At 46.4% G+C, this 21,536-nt stretch overlaps 1 protein-coding gene across 3 annotated transcripts in view; it reads left to right on the forward strand.

Annotated features, from left to right (window-relative positions):
• LOC142592754 (BSD domain-containing protein 1-like) overlaps positions 1-21,536 on the forward strand; it is a 59,666-nt gene that overhangs the window by 28,024 nt on the left and 10,106 nt on the right. For all 3 annotated transcript variants that reach the window (XM_075704407.1, XM_075704409.1, XM_075704408.1), the window contains 2 exons: positions 2,102-2,355; positions 12,105-12,408. In XM_075704407.1, coding sequence (XP_075560522.1) covers positions 2,102-2,355; positions 12,105-12,408 — 558 coding nt within the window. The remainder of the gene's footprint in view (positions 1-2,101; positions 2,356-12,104; positions 12,409-21,536) is intronic.

The following is a 21,536-nucleotide window of genomic DNA, read 5'->3' on the forward strand; positions in this document are numbered from 1 at the left end:
TATTGTAAGATATATTTTTAAATCGAGCTTCGCATAGCAAAAATTTCGTTGAAGCGGAAACGCGCCCCAAAAATGGTTCGTTGTGATGAGAAATTTGTTCCATTACTTTGTATAGCGAGCTGACGGGGAATTGGAAATATTTCGTTGAAGCGAAAATTTCGTTGAAGCGACGTTCGTTGTAGCGGGGTTCGACTGTATTATCAGTCAGCACTCTCTGTCTGCATCGCAGATCGTTTTGAAGATAAGGTCCGTGTGGCCTTGCCCTATACACAGGTGCCGCCGGGGTACGTTTGATCACGGTTTGTAACGGTTTGATGTGGATGGATAAGGCACTAATGAACAATAATGGCTTATAATGATCGGAACGTCATCAGCGAACGGGGCGCCGCCACCTGCAGTACTTCGCTTGCGTTATCACTGCACCTTGTGCCGCCCTCCGCACCAGTTCGTGCCGCCACAGTGCTGTTGTTTGCTTGTACTGGCCGGATTAAGTTTTATAACATTGATAATGACACCGGGATGCGTGGAGATAAGCAAGTGGCACAATGCTTACGTATACTTATAGTTATACTTATAGATAACTCCCAGAGGAATTCCTGTGTGAATTTTCTTTTTCTTCATTCAGCCAGTGTGCTTGTAGTTGTGGTGTTGTTGTGGTGTTCAATGGTCTTTGCTGTGGCGTGTCGTGTCTATGTTATCAAGAAGTTGACGTTGCGACGTCCGCCGAGTCCTTGGGTAGCGACATTGTTGCTGCCATCGCACCTTGCCCATCTTAAGCGAAAGTGATGACAACAACGATTATGTGGAAGTGAACGACGGCCCTTCATTATCTGACGCGGTGCGTGCTTTGAGTGTCATGCGAGCTTTCACAGAGAAGTGCGGCCTCGTGGACAAACTCGCTCACGGCCTTACCGAGTTCGAAGATGTCACGGCAAGGCCACCGCGACGGCAAGTGAAGATTGCCGATTCTTTGCTGCCTAATCATAAATAAAGCCTGTCTAAGTGTGTGTGTTTGAGAGCATAGTGACGTAGTCCTTTTCCGACTGGTAAGCAACTTCTAAACTGGCATTGGCAGTTAATTTGTACATCATTTAATGCCTATCTAAACGTCATTCCTGGCTGACTACGTATTAACTAGGTTTGACTGTACAAGGTGTTTGAAAACTGGACAATCATACACAAAGTATAAATTTTCTTTTATTATAATCAGGATTATTTTTTTTGGTGGGGGTAGGGGGGGGGGGCTGATGGGGGGAAGTCAAGGCAGAGTGACATATGTCGCTCTCGCAACAGGAATGTGATTGCTGCATCGGCGCAGTCGTTCTACTGGCCTGACAACAGTCAGTACCTAGTGCTACTGACCTACCAGTACCAGTTCACTTCTTTGTTTCAGTTGCTGCAGCGCGAAAACTGGTTCGCAACATCAGAAATTTGGCACGTTCTAAGCCAACGGACGTTGGCTGGGACTTTTTAAAAATTCATAGTGTCCCAAAAATTTTATTGGGCGTGATTGTATCACTGAGATTCTAATGTACTATTAATATATCTGTGACATCAGACTGTCATACCAGCTCTGGAATCTTGGTGCATAATTCAAAAATTTAAACTTTGACCTTCATTTTCTCTTCTAGCAATCAACTTGTTGCATGAAACTAACAAAAATGGAATTTTGTATGAATACTTTAGTTTGCTAACCTCATGTGTGTTTCTCTTTAAGTGTCCCTCTAAGTAGTCAGCAAATACATTATAATTTATGTAGACTGGGTCAGGAATTTGTCATAACTAAGTTGCACATATTAATGAAGTTCTGCTGTATTCTGTTTGATGAAGTGGCAAAATGCTATTTGTAAGGGTTCTTCAAGGAACCTGTGGAGTAATCTTTGCTTCTGATGCAGAAAAACCTTGATTAATAGAATTCCTGATCCATTGAAGTTTTTTTTTCTTCTTTTTTTCGGCAGGTATGGCTTTATTATGTGGACTAGACTGTATATGTTTCTCAGCCGGACTACTACCCTTTGTTATGAATGTGTTCAAAAATATGTTCCTCCTGGGATGATTTTCACTGGCTGTGCCTGTCCTTGCTCCATGTCAACTTGTCCAGTGGATTCTGATCACCTGATGGAAACCCTGACGGGACCTGGCAGCCGGTTCCTGGGCTCTCGGCCCATGGTGGTGCCCCCCAACACACCCAACGCACCATCGGCCGAGCAGAGTGGTTCCAACTCGCCCCAACCTGCAAAGGCGGCCCCATCCCCTGCGGGCGACGCTGGCTGCGACGTCATGGGAACGTTGACCCCGGAGGAGGAGGGGGAAGATGTAGACGACGAAAGGACATTGCCCAGCTGTTCCTTGAAGGTACTGCCCAGGTGGCACTTGTCGACAGATTTGCAGTCAATGACCAGTTTTTCAGACAAGCCTGATAATTCAGATGCTTTCGTGGCGCCACCACATACCCCATAGAGCCAATGTATCAGGATGTCTGAAATTTCGGTGCTGAAAGCCTCCACTGTCTGATTTTTCGAACATTTTGCCATAACTGCAGGTCTGAAATGGCATTAATCGAAGCCATCACCACCATTGTGATATTGATTATCTTGCAGCCTTGAACCAGCGCATTCGCATGCCGATCCACTGGCAGCCTTAGCCAACTGTAGCCACTGCCATGACTGTAGCCATTTGTGTTTGACTGCATGGTGTTTCATGCTTGGTTGTGTGCTCATTTTGTGCTGTTGTGCTCTCGTAATGCTAGGCCTAGCTGCTTCGACATTTGCTACCAACCTTTCTGCTGTTCGACGACCTATTTTTAAGTTATAGTAGGATTGTGCAAATACTCAAATATTTGATTTCAAATCGAATAGTGCACATTCAAATAATTCGATTCGCAATTTAAGTATCTAATATTCAATTTCTCGAATATTCTATCTTTCGAATATCAGTACCTTTAATGAATGACCCAGCCGTGGTGGGTGCCTTGACGCATGCAGCGGTTCCCCGGCGCACAATATTTATCTGTACAAGGTTTGACTATGCCAACCGATCCACCTATTGAAATTATTAACGCTATGCGAACAGAGGGAACAAAAGGAGCACATGTGGAAAACAAGGAAGCATGTATGAAAATTGGGCCGTTTAGCCACTGGAGGGCCCACTGATCGCATTGAATATGCGAGTTCAGAGTTCATGCACGCATGTTTGTGCATTTCTGAGCTTTCTAGCTGCATGCGAACAGACGACCTTGTCACGTGCTCGCGGTACTTACGAGCTGGTCGACTACCCTCATGCGAACACACAGATGAACTTGCCACACATGCTTGCGGTAGTTTCCGGCTGGTCGACCGCAGACCCGAACGCTTTAACGTCTGTCATTCTAACCCGTACTGGGGATCTCGCATCCGATCACTGGTGAGCTACTAGTAAGAACATATTAGCGACAAGCTTTCCGCGACAGTTTGTGGCCCGTTATCACATTGCCGGCAGTGATTTTTTGTCATGGCTACACCATTGGCCACACTGTCTAGCCAGTTAGGCCCATTGGAGCTGCATCGTCGGGTTTTGGTGACTAAATTTACAGTTACCGAATTGATGCAGGTCTATTCATAGCGGTCGCACGGCTCTCAGAAAGCCGGCAAACCACCTCGAACCACCTTGAACCACCAACGAAAGTGATTGCATGTGATGACCCCCTGCTGCACACGCATTTACACAGACGGCAGACAGATGCGGTCAAAAAAAAAAAAAAATATAGAAAGGGAGGGGGAGGGGGCTGAGGGCGTGCAAACCTACCATGAGCCTCCTGATTTGAGAACTTTTACTGTCGATAATTCCAGGAACCACCATCATCGCCTACTCTGGTTCCCGGGACACGCGGGGGTTCAAGGGAACGAACAGGTTAACGCATTAGCTCGAGGGTGTACCCACCGAATGACGGTGGCCTCTTCTAACCCCAACTACTTACACCATCCCTAAATCCCATCAATATGAATGCCAAAGACATCCTTGCTCATCAGCGCGGAGTCCGCAGAAAATACCCGCCACCTCATGCACAACTTAGCGTGGAAGAGGCCGCCGATCGATCTCATTTTTCTAGTTTTCTGAAAACACCGATTTTTGACTTCTTGCTCAGTTGCGGCAGCATTATCTCTGCCATCAAGGCAGGTAGAGCCATAATTTTTGTTTTGGCTCGTAGCTCAATGTGCAAAGCACACAGTCATAAGAACACATTTTTGTAATTTATACTTAAAAAAAATTTTCAGTTCTGCTTTAGATCAGACAGTAGGTTACGCACATTTGGAACAGTGAAGATCGAATTGCTATAGAGTTACTAATATTTGTTATATCAAGAAGGTATTCCTACCATTGCGTTCCTTATGTTTTCTACTACCTAGGCATGTGCCAATATGAATTTTTGTAGTGCGGTTATTTTTCTATTGTTTCTGCAAATGATGAACAATGAATTTCATTTATCTACAGAAATGGCCTATTAGAAAAAGAACTACATATTTGAAATCAGCAGAAAAGTATTGATAAGACTGGAAAGTTTCATTATTATTGATGAAAAAAAATGATGAACAATATTTCAATAGCAGTGTCCCCCCTTAATGAGCTAACAATAACCCACAGAAACTGCCAGCCATAAAGATATACAGCTGAACCTGGCTATATCGAACTTACAGAAAAACACCTATCAGTTCGATATAGGGCGTAATTCAATATAAGAAAAATAGTCCTATATTTTCTTCTGTTTGGGCAATTTCACTGCCTGCGACGCACGCACTTCTCCACATTGTCTTAAGAGCTGAGGCCGCAACCTTTCACATTCGCGCAGAAGCACCTGACTAGTGCGAGTGCACCAATCACCTCGGAGGATGTGGGCAAAGGACCATCGTTGCTTTCCTCATTGTGCCCACTTTCACTTGTACTCGGCACGATGTCGGCAATGTAGTCTTCGTTTTCAGGCTCTCCCATGGTCGCGACACCATCATTTGCACACACAAAGTTGTCGACCGTTGACTCGTCAATGGCTTCGGGAAATTCTGACAGCTTGCTCCAAACTTCGGCAACACCCGCAACGGCTTCGTTACACTCATCAGAATTTACAGTTACCGCCAGGTATGGGAAAACCGGCACGTCTGAAACAATTTCGGGTGAACCACTTGTACACGGATGTGTGTACGTGTCAGGCGCGACGGGCACCAGGTCGCGAGTTTGTCCGCTTTAGCCCTACTCTCCCCCTTATTCTTCAACATCATGCTGAGAGTGCTCCTCGGAATCTTGCACACTGCAGGGTCATCCGAGTTCTCACCGCGTTCGACCTGATTTATGATTCCAAGCTTCACGGCGAAAATCAGATTCGGCCTCTTCATCACGGCAAAGGTGTGGGAGAAGGCCCACAAGGCACAAAAACAATGAACCACAAAAGCAGTGAGACAGCCTGCACTTGGGCTATCTTGCACGACGAGGGCGCAAGAGCCTGTGATTGGCTGTCTAAGCAAGCGCTGCGGGCGGGCCAGGATCATTTTTTACAGGAGGGTGTCGACGGCCCGCCTGACGCAGCGCGATCACAGCAGGGAGAGCGATTAAATAGAGCCAGGCCACCGGGTTTCCCTACCGCTGTGAGGGAAAGCCAACTACTGGGGGCACTTTTGCGCCGCTTGTCGTTCTATATATCGGGAGTCGCTGCTATTCTTGTTTGATGTAATCGTAATTTTTGTTATGTATACTCGTTGTAGCTATACCATGTTCAGAAATTGTTCAATACACAGAATAACTTGATGTAAACGGGTTCGATATAGTCGGGTTTGACTGCAAAAATCCTCTTTCCACAGTCGTTCCACAATTGAACAAGTTCCACAATCGCACAAGTTCCACAATCGTCAAAGTAAAAAGCAAAAGTGGCCACAGCTCGGTTAGTTTCGCCTTTTGCTTCTGCCCGCCTTTGTTGTCGTTTGGGGCGCTTGAAAGCCTGCCAAGATGAAGACTTAACGAAACTGCAAGAAATGCTACAATCGCAGGAAAACCTAGCAGAAAACAGGGTTACTGCAAGACATGCAACATTCCCTGGTGCTTTACACTGAGGAACTACTTTGCCACATGGCTTGCCCAACTGTAGTGCTTGCAGTTAAATTTTTGACGTGGAAGACCTGTTGAATGAAAAATTTCGATTTATTCAGACATAGTGCCTATTAGATGGCAATACATTTTGTATATCACATAATCCTTGTTACATTTCTTTTCTTAGTACAGTAGAATCTCGGTGATACGAATCTCAAGGGGAGGCAAAAATATTGGTAGCACCTGAAATTTCGTATCACCAAAAGATGAGCGAAATTCATCCCGAAACCAGGAGACATGAAAAAAAACACACATTTATTTACGTGGAAAGAAGTCACGTATGTCCTTCTGAGTCTTCTTCTCCGCGAGGTCAGTCAGCAGAGAATTTTCGAAGCTGAAGAACTGGGCTTTAGTGTTCTCACGCACAGTCTCGGATGTCACAGCACACCGCAGAATATCGAGAGCGTGCATAGTTTCGGCTTCCAACGGTGGTTGGTCATCACCATTTTGGCACTCGTCTTCTTCTTTGTCACTGGTCAAAATTCCAGGCTGTGACGATACATCCTCCAAAATGTCTTCCACTGTGCGCGGACCACAGGGGACGAGATCGTCGTCCTGCACTTCCGTAGTCACGCCGCACTTCCGTAGTCGTCACGCACGAGGGAACAAAGAAGTGGGAGCTGCTGCTGGTGTGACGATCTGCGCTCTGGCTGTAGCGGAAAGACTGGCTGAACGGGCGCGCAAGGCTGCGAGAAATGCGGAGAGGACAAATCGCGCCCAACCTGTTGGGTTGGCTGGTTCGCAGGGCGAACGGACCAATAAGCAGTGGCGCTAGCCTCGGGCAACAACAAAGTAAAAACAAAAAGGCGAAGAGGCCGCCCCCAAAAGCTTGAGAGAGAGAGAAAGCTTCTCTTGCCTTGTCAGCCTCTCTGCTGATGCAGAATCCCAAACCGTCACTGGTGCACGCTGCGCCGGTGGCGTCTCGACGGTCGCGGTACCAAAGTTCGTATCACTCGGGGCGACTCGGAAAAGTGTTCGCAACATCTGAATTTTGACCCATTGTACGCCCATTTCGGCGGGGGAATTTTATGAATTCGTATCACACCGAAATTCATATCAGCCGAGTTCGTATCACCAAGATTCTACTGTAGATACAAGCATGTATTTAGAACTTTTGTTCAGTTTTTTCCCAAAATCTTGATTCTGGCAATTTATATCTTTTTTATGACACCCATCTGGTTAGCAAAACATTTATACATGAAAAGTGCACTCATTCTGCTTTTTGTTTATATATTACATAAAATATAGAGTGCAGTAGTTCCTTCGGAAAAAAAAAAAGAACTGGTGTAACCTACAAAAAACTTATATTTTCGCCACGGTAGGGAAAGAGAGAAGGCATGCAACCATTGTATGCGCCGAGTCAAAAGGAAACTGACATTTGTGGATGAAACTGTGGCTGCTGTCGGCACGATGATGGATGACGACTACACAGTTATGAAGGCACGCAGACAACGTGGGGCTATGCGCAGCGCTAAGCACGAGAGTAAAAGACAGGAAGTCGCAAATAGGCACTAAGCATTCCTTGTACGATTTCTTCTGATGACTGAGGAGATGCAGACTCCACCGCTTCATTGTGGTTGTAGGCTAGCGCCTCTTTTACTATATTACGGCACACCTTTGCCAAGCTCTGCACCTGCCGCACTTCAGAAGTTGTCTGAATTGACCGATGTGCAGCCTAATACAGTCGAACCCACTTATAACCATATTCAGGTGCCACGAAAATTCCATTGTTATAAACGATAATTGTTATTACCGGATTGCATGAAAAGATCAAAATTGGGGGATGGTAGAGCTGTTGTGAGGAAACTATAATAACAGGAAGACCAGCGCCCCTCCCCATCACCTTCCTCCATCCGGCTGCTGATTGTGTTCACTGGTTTAACTGCTTCCTGGGCGCTCCGATCGCGTGTAACAAGCCGCGGCTGTTGGCGTTAAAGAATTTCACTGCTATAACAACTGCAAAGAGGGGTCACTGGTGGCAAGTGATATGCAAGCACTGCCTAGGCATCGCCTTGGTGGCCTAAAAAAAAGCCTTTAAAAATTGCGGGAAGGCTGTTGCGGCAGCCCGTCAGCTTGAGAAATCCAGAATAAACACTGAGGCGATATCGCCACAAGCACATCGCCACGTACTTCTCACTGGCTTGCACGAGAAGATCCTATGTCCATCAGCCTTGCATGCTTTAGGTGAAGCTTGCCGACATCCTTCTCCAAGGCATCCAGGTGGTCCACGTAGTGCAATGGAAAGTTCCTCACGAAAACAAAGCCCCGGAGGGGCAGAATATCTGCCGGGCTTCCTGTGAGGACATCGCTGAGGCAGTGTGCCCTACCGTGTCATCGCTGCCGTCACTATCTGATGCAAGCACGGTTGTGATGATCGGCTCATCGATCAGAAGCACACTGTTTCCAAATCTACAGCCGTGCACTTTCTTTCCATGGGCGGATCAGCCATCTTACATTTTGGCCAGGAACAACTTCGACGCAAACAACGAAGATGAGCGCGAGTGATTAATTTATTTGCAGAACTTTACTGAATGAGGAGCCAGCGAAAAACATGCAAGCAGCGCGGTTGGCCCGGTCCATCCGTGTTTCGGAAGGTGGGGTGGCATAGAGCTGTGGTCGCAGCCAAGCTGTGTGCGCAGGCGATTCGTGTTCAAAGGGGTGGAAGGGCGACGGGAGAGAGGTGAGTGGAGATGTCTAGAAAATGAGCACATGGCAGCTGTTGGAGCAGCGACCCATCGTGCAGCGACTCGAATTGCTCGTTTTCTTTCTTTCTTTTCAAGGATTTTGCATTTCACTACCTTTCAGCTCGTACGCCCAGCAGCCAAACTTCATTGTTATAAACGATAATGTGGTATCTGGGCATTGTGTTAAGCTGGTTATTTCACCATGGAAAACATACAAAAGTTGACGGTGCAGCAGCTTCTCATTGTTATAACTGATATATTGTTAAAACCGGTATCGTTATAAGTGGGTTTGACTGTACATCCAGATTAATGGGACTTTGATTCCGTTAAACAATGCATACGCCCGCTGGGACCAGAAGATGAGTCTGAATTATCTGATTTTCCAAATCGACGAAGGTTGAATGAAGGAGGTTTTACTGTATTTTCTAGGGATTAGTTTTGGAGATAGTTCTGCTTTTGTGACGCTCGGCACCAGGTGCATTAAAGTATACAGCCAACTAATGTTCCTGTATATGCTCCCGCAGGGAGCAGAGTTGCGCATAGGTCCGGTTTATGATCCAGCTCTGCAGTGGAGCCACTCCTCGTGCGCGCAGGAGGCAAATGCCGCACGGTGTTCCATTTGCTTTTTTGCCTGCTGGTCGCGAGCTACATGCGGTAACTGTACGCAAGCGCTGAGCAAGATGGCACTTTTTAATGCAGGCCAAGCTCGAATGATTGACGTAGCCGTAGAGGTACCAACCCCCCGAATTTTTTAGTTTGTGTGTACATATATACACACACATATACAAACGAACGAACGAATGCACATATAAAGTATAGGACCCCCTCGATCTCTCGAAATAAAATCTTTACTACGCCCGTGGCTCGAACAGCTTAAAAGTTCGCGTGCAAAAGCGCATTAACTTGCAACAAGAAGCGGTGTGATGTTTTTGAGCACGCATGTGATGTTTTCTCGCGGAGGCCGAAGACAAGAAATGTTTTAAAGGGTGTTTAGAGAAAACGTCACGCACGTGTGGTAGACAATTCTGTGAGCACATTTTGGCTGCCGGAACGAGACGAATAATGAATGTAGCCAACAGAATGATCGTGCCTGCAATTATGTCAGTGACCGTTGACCGTCATTCATCACTAAACGTCGTTCACAGCAGCTGCACGTTTTCGATATATGTGATGCAGACACGTAAATTTAAACGCATTTGCAATGTTCACATGCGCACATCTTATGCAAAGCTTATTTTTACGATTCATACCGCAAACTCGACAGCTGCTTCGTAGCAGCAAATCTGCAAGTGGAAAAAGATGCAAGATGCACGAGCTTCTAGATCAAATTTATTTCGTACAAGGGAATGGATGAGCAATGGCCAGTGGCAGCAGGAGATGCGTGCTGGTTCTTGGAGCCTTGGGGGTGCTTAATTCAAAGCCACTAACCAATAATTCAAGCCAATAACCCACAACAGGTTATTTTTATTGGACCAGCTAATCACATACGATGACAAACTGGCAAAGTAATTATTCACACATTGCAGACACATATGACAGCACATTTTTCTCTATCTCTTCATACTACTCAGGTTAATTTACTATAAAACAGAACTTATTAAACGTACAAAAATAATTTCACATTCCTCACGTCGACTAAGGCTGATCGAAGAAGCAAGATATTGCGGGCGCTGAATGCTGAAGCTAACCCAACTGTCCTATAAGCAGGAGCGCACGCGTTTTCGCTTACTACAAAACAATGAACAGCAGCACATCAATCGACTTTACATGGAATATCAGAACGCCGACAAAAGAAGAAACGGAGCAGAGAAAAGCCATGATGCAGCGGGCCAATTTCACCAACTAGTATTTTACTCTGTTCTGAACACACTTTTCTGTAGCCGCATAGACAGAACAATCGCACAAGCAACAAAGCGAATTGAGCAAGTTCTTGGCGAACATTCTTGGCGTATATGTGCAGCGCTACACAGACGTGTCGTCCTTCCTTTGTACCGCGTCTGTGTCGCGCTGCACATATACACCAAAAATTGCACAACTGAACAATCTCTCATGCCAGGCGTACGCATTTCAGCGTCTACAGGAGTGTTAATCGAGATGAATGCCGCTTTAGTTTACAGAAGCCGAACTCACCTCTGTAAAGAAGGCGAACGGGCCTCGCATATCCTGGCCCCTTTCGGTCTCGTCCGTCTGCACGGCACCGCGTAAAAAGCTTTGCCACCTTCCATGCGATTTGCACAGTTTGGTGCACTGCAACCCGTCACACTGCAACACAAGTGTCAAAATGATCTGCTTCGTAGCACTTCACCGAAGTCATTAACTTATTGTGCTCGAATACTGTACCTGCGACCAGGAGCCGATCGTCGCTACGCGCCCTCGACGGTCCGCTGATTGCAATTTCGATGGCACTGACAGAAACGAGTCGGCGCCGTGTCCGTAAAGTTGGCTTCGGAGCGCGCGTTGATCATTTGACGTCATTTTGCACCACGTGATTGCGCTCGGCGAATAGCAGTGCGAGCGGTGCCGGAAAAGGTATGTGCAACTCTGCTCCCTGCGGGAGCATATACAGGAACACTACAGCCAACAATGTTCTGGGCACTGTGCGAAGATAGTGAGCTTGGCACAGTGTCAAAAACACTGTGGGCTGTATGCATGAAAGTGTCTGATGCCAAGTCATACAAAAATGAAATCATCTCTGAAAGAAAATGCGGCGGAATGTGGGTGGGCTGTCAACAAATAAACATAAAGAGAGGGAGAAAGCGCAATTAGACGGCAACGAAGGGACAAAGGCAGGCGGTGGTTGAGCAATGTAAAGAGGGGGAAAAGAAAAGAATGATGAGAGAGAAGGGAACCCAAGGGAAGGAAAGTGGAGGGAGCCCAGAGACCAGTTAGAGCTTTCTGCATGCAAAGTGGGGCACTCTGACCTTCCTGACGAAGTGGACGGCGCCACAACGGTGCTGCCGGACACTGGAGACGCTCCTTGCACATCCGCCGTTGGGCTCACGATTTCATGCAAGTCCTCGTACGAGACGGGATGTGCATAATTTCGCTTTCTGGAAAATTAAGTTCCTAATGAATTGTCTCCATGGGGAGCATGTAAGTGTAGGTGGCACTGATTCCTCATAAAATCCCGGGATGTCGTCAAATTTGGAGACGCATAACTATGACTCCACTGTAAATGAAATGCCATGGTGTAAAGGGTCAACACCTCGCAGCAGGGATCCAGAGCTAAGCCTGCGAAAATTCATTTTCCTGCGAGCAGCATGTGTACCTTCATGGTGATTTGTTTTTGTTCCCCGTTGTCCTGTGCAGCAAGCACTTGAAGCCAGTGCCCTGGAACCACATCCTCTCCCAGCTCCTGAGGTTCTGGCAGCCAGACTTTCATCACAAGTCGAGACGACAGCAGAGGCTGACAGCACGCCCGGGCAAGAAACTGCTGCACTTGTAAACACCAGTGAGTCGGGATCAGTGGCCCCAGCTGTCGGGGCGAAAGAACAAGATGGCAATGGGGTTCCAACAACTGCAGAAGCTTCAAAACCGGCAGTGTCGCCGGCGGTACCAGCTGAAGCAAAAGCAATGGCACCTGGTCCTGGTTCTGAGTCATCGAGTGGGAAAGGTAATCAATGGATCAGTGTCAGCACCTTTCTGCAGAGGGTTATGTTCAGATGACAGGTGTTCAGACTGCTTTGCCAGAGTCTGAGATCAAAGTCGCTAAAGTTGCGGTTAGGTTTTGTTGCCGATTGCAGAATATTGCGATAACAGGGACATTAGCAGCAGCACAAGTGCTGTCTGGTAGTGGCTTGTGGAAACATTTTTTTCTTAGTATTTTCACACTCTGAAGTGGTGGTGTGGGTCTTACACGAAGTTGTAAGGCCGTCACAATATGGTGTTTGTAGCATTACATATAGGATTGGAGAGATTGTGTCTCCGATGCTGTGACACAGATTATGATACACTCTCTCCAATGCTATTCACTGCATGCTTAGAAGTATTCAAGCTATTTGACTGGAGGAAGGCTTAGGAATGAGGATCAGCAGCAAATATCTAAACAACCTTCGGTTTGCGCATGACCTTTTCTGTTCAGCAACACTGAGGATGAATTGCAACAAATGATTGAAGAGGACCTTAACCGAGAAAGTGCGGGAGTACGGTTGAAGATGAATATGCAGAAGACAAAGGTAGTAATGTTTGCTGGCCTGGCAAAAGAACAAGGATTCGTGATCGTCAGTCAGCCTCAAGAGTTTGTGCAGGAGTATATCTAGGTCAGTCACTCACTGGGGACCCTCATCATGAGAAGGAAATTTACAGAAAAAATAAAAGTGGTTCGGAACACACATTTGGGGGGGAGGGGGGGGCTGGCATTATCAAATTATGAGCAGGAGCTCAATGCTGTCATTAAAAAGGAAAGGGTATGATCATTCCACTCTTCCTGCACTATCATGTGGAGCAGAAACTTGGAGGTTATAGTGAAGCTTGAGAACAAGTTAAGGACAGCTCAAAGAGCGATGGAACAAAAAAAATGTTAGGGATAGTGTTACGAGACAGGAATAGAGTGGTGTGGATCCGAGAGCAAATGGGGATAGCCGATATTCTAATTAACTGTAAGAGAAGTCAATGGAGCTTGGCAGGCCATGTAATGCGTAGGGCAAATAACCGGCGGACCATTAGAGGTACAGAACGGGTGCCAACGGAAGGGAAGCGCAGTTGAGGATGGCAGAAAATTTAGGGATGGGTGGGGGAATAAATCGGGAAACTTACAGGTGCAAGCTGGAATCAACTGGCACAGGACAGGGATAATTGGAGATCATTGGGGAGAGGCCTTTGTCCTGCAGTGTACACAAAAATAGGCTGATGACGATGACATGGGATTGATTTTAGCCATCAGAAGAGTAATTGAGCTATTCACAATGAGGATTGTGTCATGACTGTGTCGTTGTGGATGTGACTTGTTCGCCCAGTATTTCCTGTAGGGTTAGTGATACCCTATGTTATGTGCTTTGGATGTCGTGATGTCTTGTGGTGCACCTGTACCAAGTGGCAGCAATGAATGACGCATTGGGATTTGTGCGAATAGCAGCAGTTGTGCCCGCAAACCCTGTGTCTTTGTCCATCTTCTCAGCACTGTTTCCCCGAAGCTGATTCTGCATGCTGCTTCCCCAGCCTGTGGTTTCTGCACTCCAGATTGCATTTGCATTGCTGAAATCCCTCTGGTTATTTGCTGTTTTTTAATAGTACTGCCTGTTTTTGCACCAAAGATAGTTTCATACAAAAGTTACCAGAGAGAACTGTGGAACTCTGAATGTTCAGCTATGCTCAAAGAAAAGTTTGCACACTTTGCGGCCTATCTTTCCTCAAAACAATAATTGTAATCTATCTTGCATGGCTTTCCTTTCTTTGTAGGGACTGACAACCAAGTTTTATGCTGCCAACTTTCTTTTTAGTACAACAAAAAGCTTGCCGGTCAGATTATTCTGTCATACAGTGGTGACACAGAAAACACTGTGGACCATCTCTTGTCAGAATTTTTGTTTGCACTGTGAGCATTGTTTTACACTGAAAACATGCTGAAAACAGTGATAGCCGAGTGCAATAGCGATTAAACGTCAGCTTTGGTGCGAAGCAGACAAGTGCCGCCCTAACTGTGAGAAAGCAATATTTTGTTCATCAAGCTCTTGCACTCTGCGTTTTCTGAAGTGTTGAATTATTTCTACAATTCTACAATGCACCCTCAATTGTAACGCACACCTGTTTGTCATAAGTTAAAAAAAGTAAAGTCCTCTACAGCACCGTGCACCTCATTCTTTCATACAGAAATGCAACTTTCTCTCATTTGAAAAAACAGATTTACTCCCAGTGTACTAAAGTTGCGGCGAATAAAAAAGTCAGTTTTACCCGAGAGGCGAAGCATCGGTGCGATAGCAAATTAGTAGACAGCTATACGAAGTAAGGATAGCAGTTTTATATGGCCATATAAGCTTGTAAACATTCGCTTACTCAATAAGTTAACAAGCATGGTGTCACGCATGTACAAGCAAACATGAATATGTCTCACTCGATGACGGTGGAAACTCGTTCTCAAAACGCTGGAGTGAGCAAGTGCAGTAGCATGAGCAAGCGAATTGACCTTCATGCTGCCTCTCGCTTCAACGCGAACTAAACAACATAAACGCAGTGCAGTATTCCTTATAGATGCATAGACTCTGTCCCTATCGCAGAGTGCTTTCAAGATAGGGGCTGCGTGGCCATGTCATATGCAGCAGCCGCCAGAGTAGAACGCCTGTCCTCCTGTTTGCGCCAGTCCCGCACGCAAGTTTGACCCAATTTCCGTCCGTCTGCACACATGATCACTTTCCTTTTAATTGCAGCATCATGATGAACTAAGTCGGCACTTCTATGTTGATAGAGCAAATGCACAAAATGGGAAGACAGACGGTGGACTAACCTAAGCACACGTACTGTACACATACATACTCCGTGTGCCAGCATATGGAGGGAGCTACGGCAGCTCGGCTCATACACGCGCAGTAAGCGCGTACAAGGCGGCCATTTTAAAATGCCGATGGTGATATGGTAACAAAGATTGGGGTCATACTCGATTCTAACAGGCACACAATTTTTGGACCCGTTTTATCTGAAAAAAAAAAGGTGCACGTTAGATTCGAGTAAATGCAGTACTTAATGCTTTTGTGGTTTCCTGTACAACTGCCTTGGTCACATACAAGTGAAGGCTTGTTTTTTTTTAGCCAAGTCGAGCTAAATGGTAGGATGTGCCAGTAGTGCTGTTATTAAGGTCTATTGGATTCAACCGAGTTTCTTTCGCACCTTCTGTACCTAGGCTATCTATAGGCACCCTGCTCCGCCGCCTTGATTGCACTGGGTGCAAAGCGAGGTGCCGCGTTCCAGTGCGCCCTTAAACCTTGCAGTGAGTGGATGCAGCCCAGTGCACTTCATCCAGCACTGCCTGCGCGTTTTCGTTTGTGGTGCCATGCACTTTTTCTGAATTAAGTAAAAATATTGTAGTGCTGGCATCCATCTACGGCACAATTTGTCGGTGGCATTTTTGGGAAGACCACAGAACTCGGACGTGCAAACCACGGAACGTGCAAACTCGTGCACGTGCAAAAGCACTCGCAAGAGCACTCATGTGCACCACCATGCAATTACGGATGCCATGGCTCTGCCGAGCCGCTCGCTCTCGTGAACTTTTTTGCTTTGTAACGTGCATAGAATGAAGCACTAATACGTAAGGACTGAAATTGTAAACGATTAGTATGCGGCACTTTATAACGGCCCACTTACCTACAGTAATCTCATTGACTGCATCACGAGTACCATGGTGTCACCGCCAGTTTGCACCACTGACCATTTCTTGCAACTTTCTGTGTCAAGTTAAAATTACTATTCCTGCTTAAATTTAAGCAGCATGCTCGATTCTTCTATAAATATATATCGTGGTCTTTTTGTTTCCATCACCATGACACATTCGAGTCGGTCTCCTTTAACAGTTCGTGCCTGGTACTTTCAGGTCATGAATGCCACATGTGTTATTAGCGTAACAGGATTTTTGATAGGAAAGTAACGAGCGCAGAGGTTTCAAGAAAGGAACCACTAACCAGACAGACGACGATTATTGTTTGGGGACAAGATATGCTCCAAATGGTGTAAACCCATTTTAGGGTGTACTGAGGGAGCAATGTGTAGTAGCACACGGGTTTGTCTACTCTTTGTGTTTATGGCGTCAGACATTCTTCTGGCATTAATTATTGCGATATTTTCTTTCTATTTTCTAAGCAATCTTACTTTTCTAAATTCTTGACTGCAAGAACTCTCTGGGCATGCATACAATAATTGCAAGTTGTTACTTTGTAACACGAGATTTTGTTCAACAATTAATCTATGTACTGTACCCGTAATTCCCACGGTGTCTGAACTGCCAAGCTTGCAGTTCCAAAAAGCACTAATTAGTGCCAAAGCTTCCCGTAGTAACGTTTGTAAGAAACCCTAAGGCCGTATCGTTTTCGTTTTTACCACAAGTCTTAGGTTACAATGCCTGCTGTTATGTTGCCCTTTCCTCTATTCCAACCCATCTGTCCTTTATTCTTTATTTTGATGTCCCTCCATGAATATATTTCAGGGCCTTTTTCTTTCTGCAATGTAATTGCATCAGATGCATCCTCAAAAAATATATATATATTCGATTTTGTCATATGGGCTTGCCCTGATATAAACGTGCCTATTATGCAGTAGTGAGATAACCTGCGAGTTCATGTTGGTAATGAGGGTGGCTGTTTCCAATTGTAAGAAGAATTGAACTTGTTTTTGACAGTTTGCTTGCAGGTGGGTGGTGATAGGGGAGGGCTTCATGGCATATATATTTTCTTGTTGCATAAACGTTCATAATTTATTCATATTGCTATGATGGCGGCATCTTTGTGGCTTATTTGTAGGCAGTAAAGTTTTCACATAGCTTTGACTGGTATTTAGACAATCTGTCATTGCAAAGAAGAACAATCTACTGTACTTACTCAAACATAGGCTGGTCTCGATTCTAAGCCGACCCCCGAATGTCTGAAGCCCGAAAAAATAAAGAAAAACTTACCTCCAAGGTAAGCCGAACAAAAATGTGAGGACAGCATTCACAAAATGAAAACAGCATTTATTTAATATGAACATGCCATGCTCACTCTACGTCATTATCGCTGGTAGCCTCATATGCACGCTTGCGGATGCACGCAAGCTCACGTCCACGCACCTATGTATGCGAAGACAGTGTGGCACAGCTCGTATGCATTGAAACGCGGCGCGATCTCAGTGAACAGCTCCTTGCTGTTATCGCGCGCTTATCTTCCTTATCGCTGCCATATCCTCATTGCGGCACACGTAAAAAGTGTCTCCCGTTGCCCCCTCCAACGAGAGATGTTTTTCTCATTGATGCCGAAGACCCGCCCGGCTTGAACGTTTGACAATGCCTCTGCGGCTAGCACAACTTTTCGTTTGAAAGCAACATTATAGCGCCATCAGCTACTTGGTGCCATTACGATTGCGCCACACCACACACCGATACGACACAACTCACAATGGCGACTTCACTCGTGCACTTCAGTTCGCTACTGGCACGGCTAGTAGTGGCTGCGATACTGACTTTTCTAGATGGTGCTAGCTATGCACCATATTTATCATTTTTCAATTACAAACTGGCACATTTTTTAATATCCTTGAGTTTAAGCAGACTCTGGAGTTTGGCACGTGATTATATGAAAAAAAATACTATCGGCCTAGATTCAAATAAGTACGGTAAATCCTCTTATGCCAGTGTCCACTGTCCATCATAGTAGCAGTGTAACCAGTTATAGTGAGTGGGTTTAATGTTTTTAAGCAGTGCTGCCATCTCCATAACTGTGTATGCAAGTAGTGAACTTCTAAAGAAAATGGATGGATTTGTGGGAGGCAGTGTGAAGGGGTAGCCCCCGTGGCCATGGTTTATTTAGGCCGGCCAGCCATGGTGTCGTGGGATCTCTGGGGTGGCCAATACCGTGGCCACTCAGGTCGAGTGTGCCAGCGTATTCTTTGCTCACGCTACCTGCACATGAGCCTTCTTCTTCACCGGCTCTGGAGGTAATAGTCGCGGCACTACGGGGCCCCCCTTCTAGTGCGAAGCGGGATTGAAATATGTGCAAAAGGTGCGTCTATAGAAAGAAGACAGACTGCAAGCCTGTATACATGAGCAGCAATTCATAGCGTCTGTTAAGAAGTCCAGGTAAAGTCCATATTGCGGTGAAGGATACAAATAGCTCTCTGGTGGTCGTAGCTGAGTGTCTGCGCACAGGGCGCATTCAGTGTCTGTTGCCTTGAGGACGTTGGTTGTGTTGTCGGCGTCTGCACACCCAGTGTGGTGCAACTCGGCAAGCAGAGTTAAGGTGTTTTGGCCGGTTCTTGGAGCATGCAGAGAGTTCAGGCCATTGAGGGGAACAAAGGTGAAGACGGTGTCATTGAATGGCGTGCAACTGTGGCAGTGGCGGAGAACTGCGAATATCGATGTGCCTTGTTGCCTTTGCTGATTCATGCTGCGTCACCCTTTCAGGTGTGGGTATAGTGCAGGCCGACGTCTTGTGATGACCAGCAAGACCTTGTTCTTTAGATGGCGTGGTTAGTCCAGCCACTGCTCGTTTGGTGCGCAATTTGCCAGGGCTTTCGCCAAAGGGGTACGGAAAGTAGATGCTGTCGTTACTGGTAGTGTTGGGCTCATGCAATTCGAGAGAGATGTACCAGGCAGCACTGGCAGCATATAGGTTGTGAGCGAGGCGGAGCAACAGTGATAGCATAGTGCGAATTCAAGACCTGCCGCAGGTTCTCATAGGTGCCCGAGCCTGGTAGAAGTCGGAGCTCCGAAAGAAGATCGTCTGGCAGCTCGTGACTTGCGTGGAGATAGCGCAAGTGTTGGTCACGCACGTTGTTGACGTAGAAGTAATTCTCAAGCTGAAGAAAGGAGATGGCAGAGCTGCTCCTGCAAAACTTTGGTAGGCCATGCATCTGCGGAAGGTGCGAGCACAGAACATGGGAAGGCTCGCCCGCTGCTGCTTGTAGTGAAATACTGAATACCATTAGCATCAGGGTTGGGGTGGTTGCTGAAGGCATTGCAAAGGGTTGTGGTTGTGGCGTCACCATGTTTGCGAGAGTGAAATTTGTGACTAGCAAAGCCGGTGGGAGGGCCTCTGAATTGGTGATGAGGGAGGTGCCTCTGAATGGAAAGCAGATGGCTTGCAGGAACGTCCAAGGAAGGGGAGCAGAGGGCCATATTGTAGCCAAAAGCGCTTGCTTTTGGCCCAGTGAATTCCTTGGAAAGAGTCGTCGCACAGCTGCCTTTGAAATGGGGAGGAAGCTCATGGACCGAGTAGAGGTGCAGGTGGACGCAGACGATGTGGGACGACAAGACGTGGAATGATGCGACGGTTCAAATGGCAAGAGCTGTTGTGACTGATTGCTCGAGGTGTCGTGGCGAGCAAGGACGGCTGCCCATAAGGGCACATTCACACCGGCGACTTGAGGAGGTCGCGCGACCATTTGCGACTCGCAATCAAAAAGCGACCGAAGGCGACTGATGTTCACACCGGCAAGCCCGGCTGAGCGCGACCCGCAAGTCACAATCCCGGAGATTATCGTTCTCAGCGAGAACTCTCGGAATCTACGCGGAATTTGAACGCGACGCCGGAGGAGGCCGGATGTAGACACACGAAAGATCACTTCCGGTGCGCCGCTGATTGGTTTATCAGTTTTGCGACCACGGTCGCGCGACTGAAAAATCGCGCAGAAAGCGACTGGCCCAAAATGGTCGCTTTTCAAGAAAGGCGACCGTTTGCGACCATTTGCGACTGGTCGCTTTGCGACCAACTTGGTCGCGCGACCACTGTCAGTCGCCGGTGTGAATGAGCCTTAAGTCCTCGTAGAAATCGGGGTTGGGGATTGGCAGCCGAAGCCTGGAACGCAGCCAGAGCTTGAAACCTTGTTAAAACGGAAGTGGCTGTCCAGCTGGATGAACCAGATATCTGGCATGTTGATCCATAATTTCCGGACACCCTACAACTGCGGCACATCTGTCGGACCACGTGAGGCTATGTCACTCTCACCTTGGTAGATTCGGTGCGTTAACGCTGGCATGGTGGGGTTCGGTCATCCGGTGTCACCAGTTTGTGGGAGGTGGCGTGAAGAGGTAGCCACCATGGCCATAGTTTTTTAGGGCGGCCAGCCATGGTGCCGCGGGATCTCTAGAGCGCCCGATGCTGTGGTCAATCAGGTTAAGCGTGCCAGCAGGTTCTTTCCTTGCGCTACCTGCACGTGAGCTGCCGTGTTCTTCACCGGCTCTGGAGGTGATAGTCATGCCTCTACAGATTAATCGTATTAAATATTTTGCTTGTTCACTATTTTTATTTGAACTGTGTTGTTTCTTTGGGCTGTACTAGCTCGATGGGCAAGATTCATTGGGAAGGTCATTGTGTTGTTAGTGAAGGGTTGCGGGTTCATATTTGATTATGTTTTATTTACTTTGTTCAAATGTTTCTGTTATTTAGTATGCACTGCAAGTGTCTCGTTTTTGCATGTTTCTTGTGGGATTTCAGCACTGGCTCACAAAATTATGACCCTTCTCAATGTTCTCATGACCATTATCACACAACTATTCTCATTCGCTTGCCTCTCTTATGCTCAGTTCTTCCTTACAAGCTGCTCATGCGCATGCGAGCTAATGTTTCTAGCACGCTTGCTGTTGTCATACTGGCATTGTCTTTTACTGTAAGTACTTCAACTGCTGTTTTTATTTTGTGCAGACTGCAGAGTTGCTTGACTGTCATCTCTCCTTGTATCCTGAAGACAATGTTTGGTTTCTATTAATCATTCACTAGTTTGTTGCTGCCTCTGTTAGCTATTCTTGTGTTGTCAATTGTCATTGGTCAATCATTGTGTTCCTATTTTTTTAAAAATATTTGTCATGCTCAGCTACACAAACTTCAATCTGCAGTTTGACCACTCTTTTCTTTCTTGTTGTTGAAAGCATTGTTTTGCACATTTTTTTCATCCATGTGTTTTCTCTATCTGTGCTGTAATGCTTATCATCACTGATATCATTTGAAATCACTGATCTTGCTTGGTGTCTGCATCATGCTTATATGGCTTTCTAATGAAAAGCGCAAGTTCTTACTTGTATCTTGGCTTTATTGTAATGGACATACACTGTGACGTTTCTGCCATACA

This window comes from Dermacentor variabilis, chromosome 9, assembly GCF_050947875.1.
Source record: "Dermacentor variabilis isolate Ectoservices chromosome 9, ASM5094787v1, whole genome shotgun sequence".
Classification (NCBI taxonomy): domain Eukaryota; kingdom Metazoa; phylum Arthropoda; class Arachnida; order Ixodida; family Ixodidae; genus Dermacentor; species Dermacentor variabilis.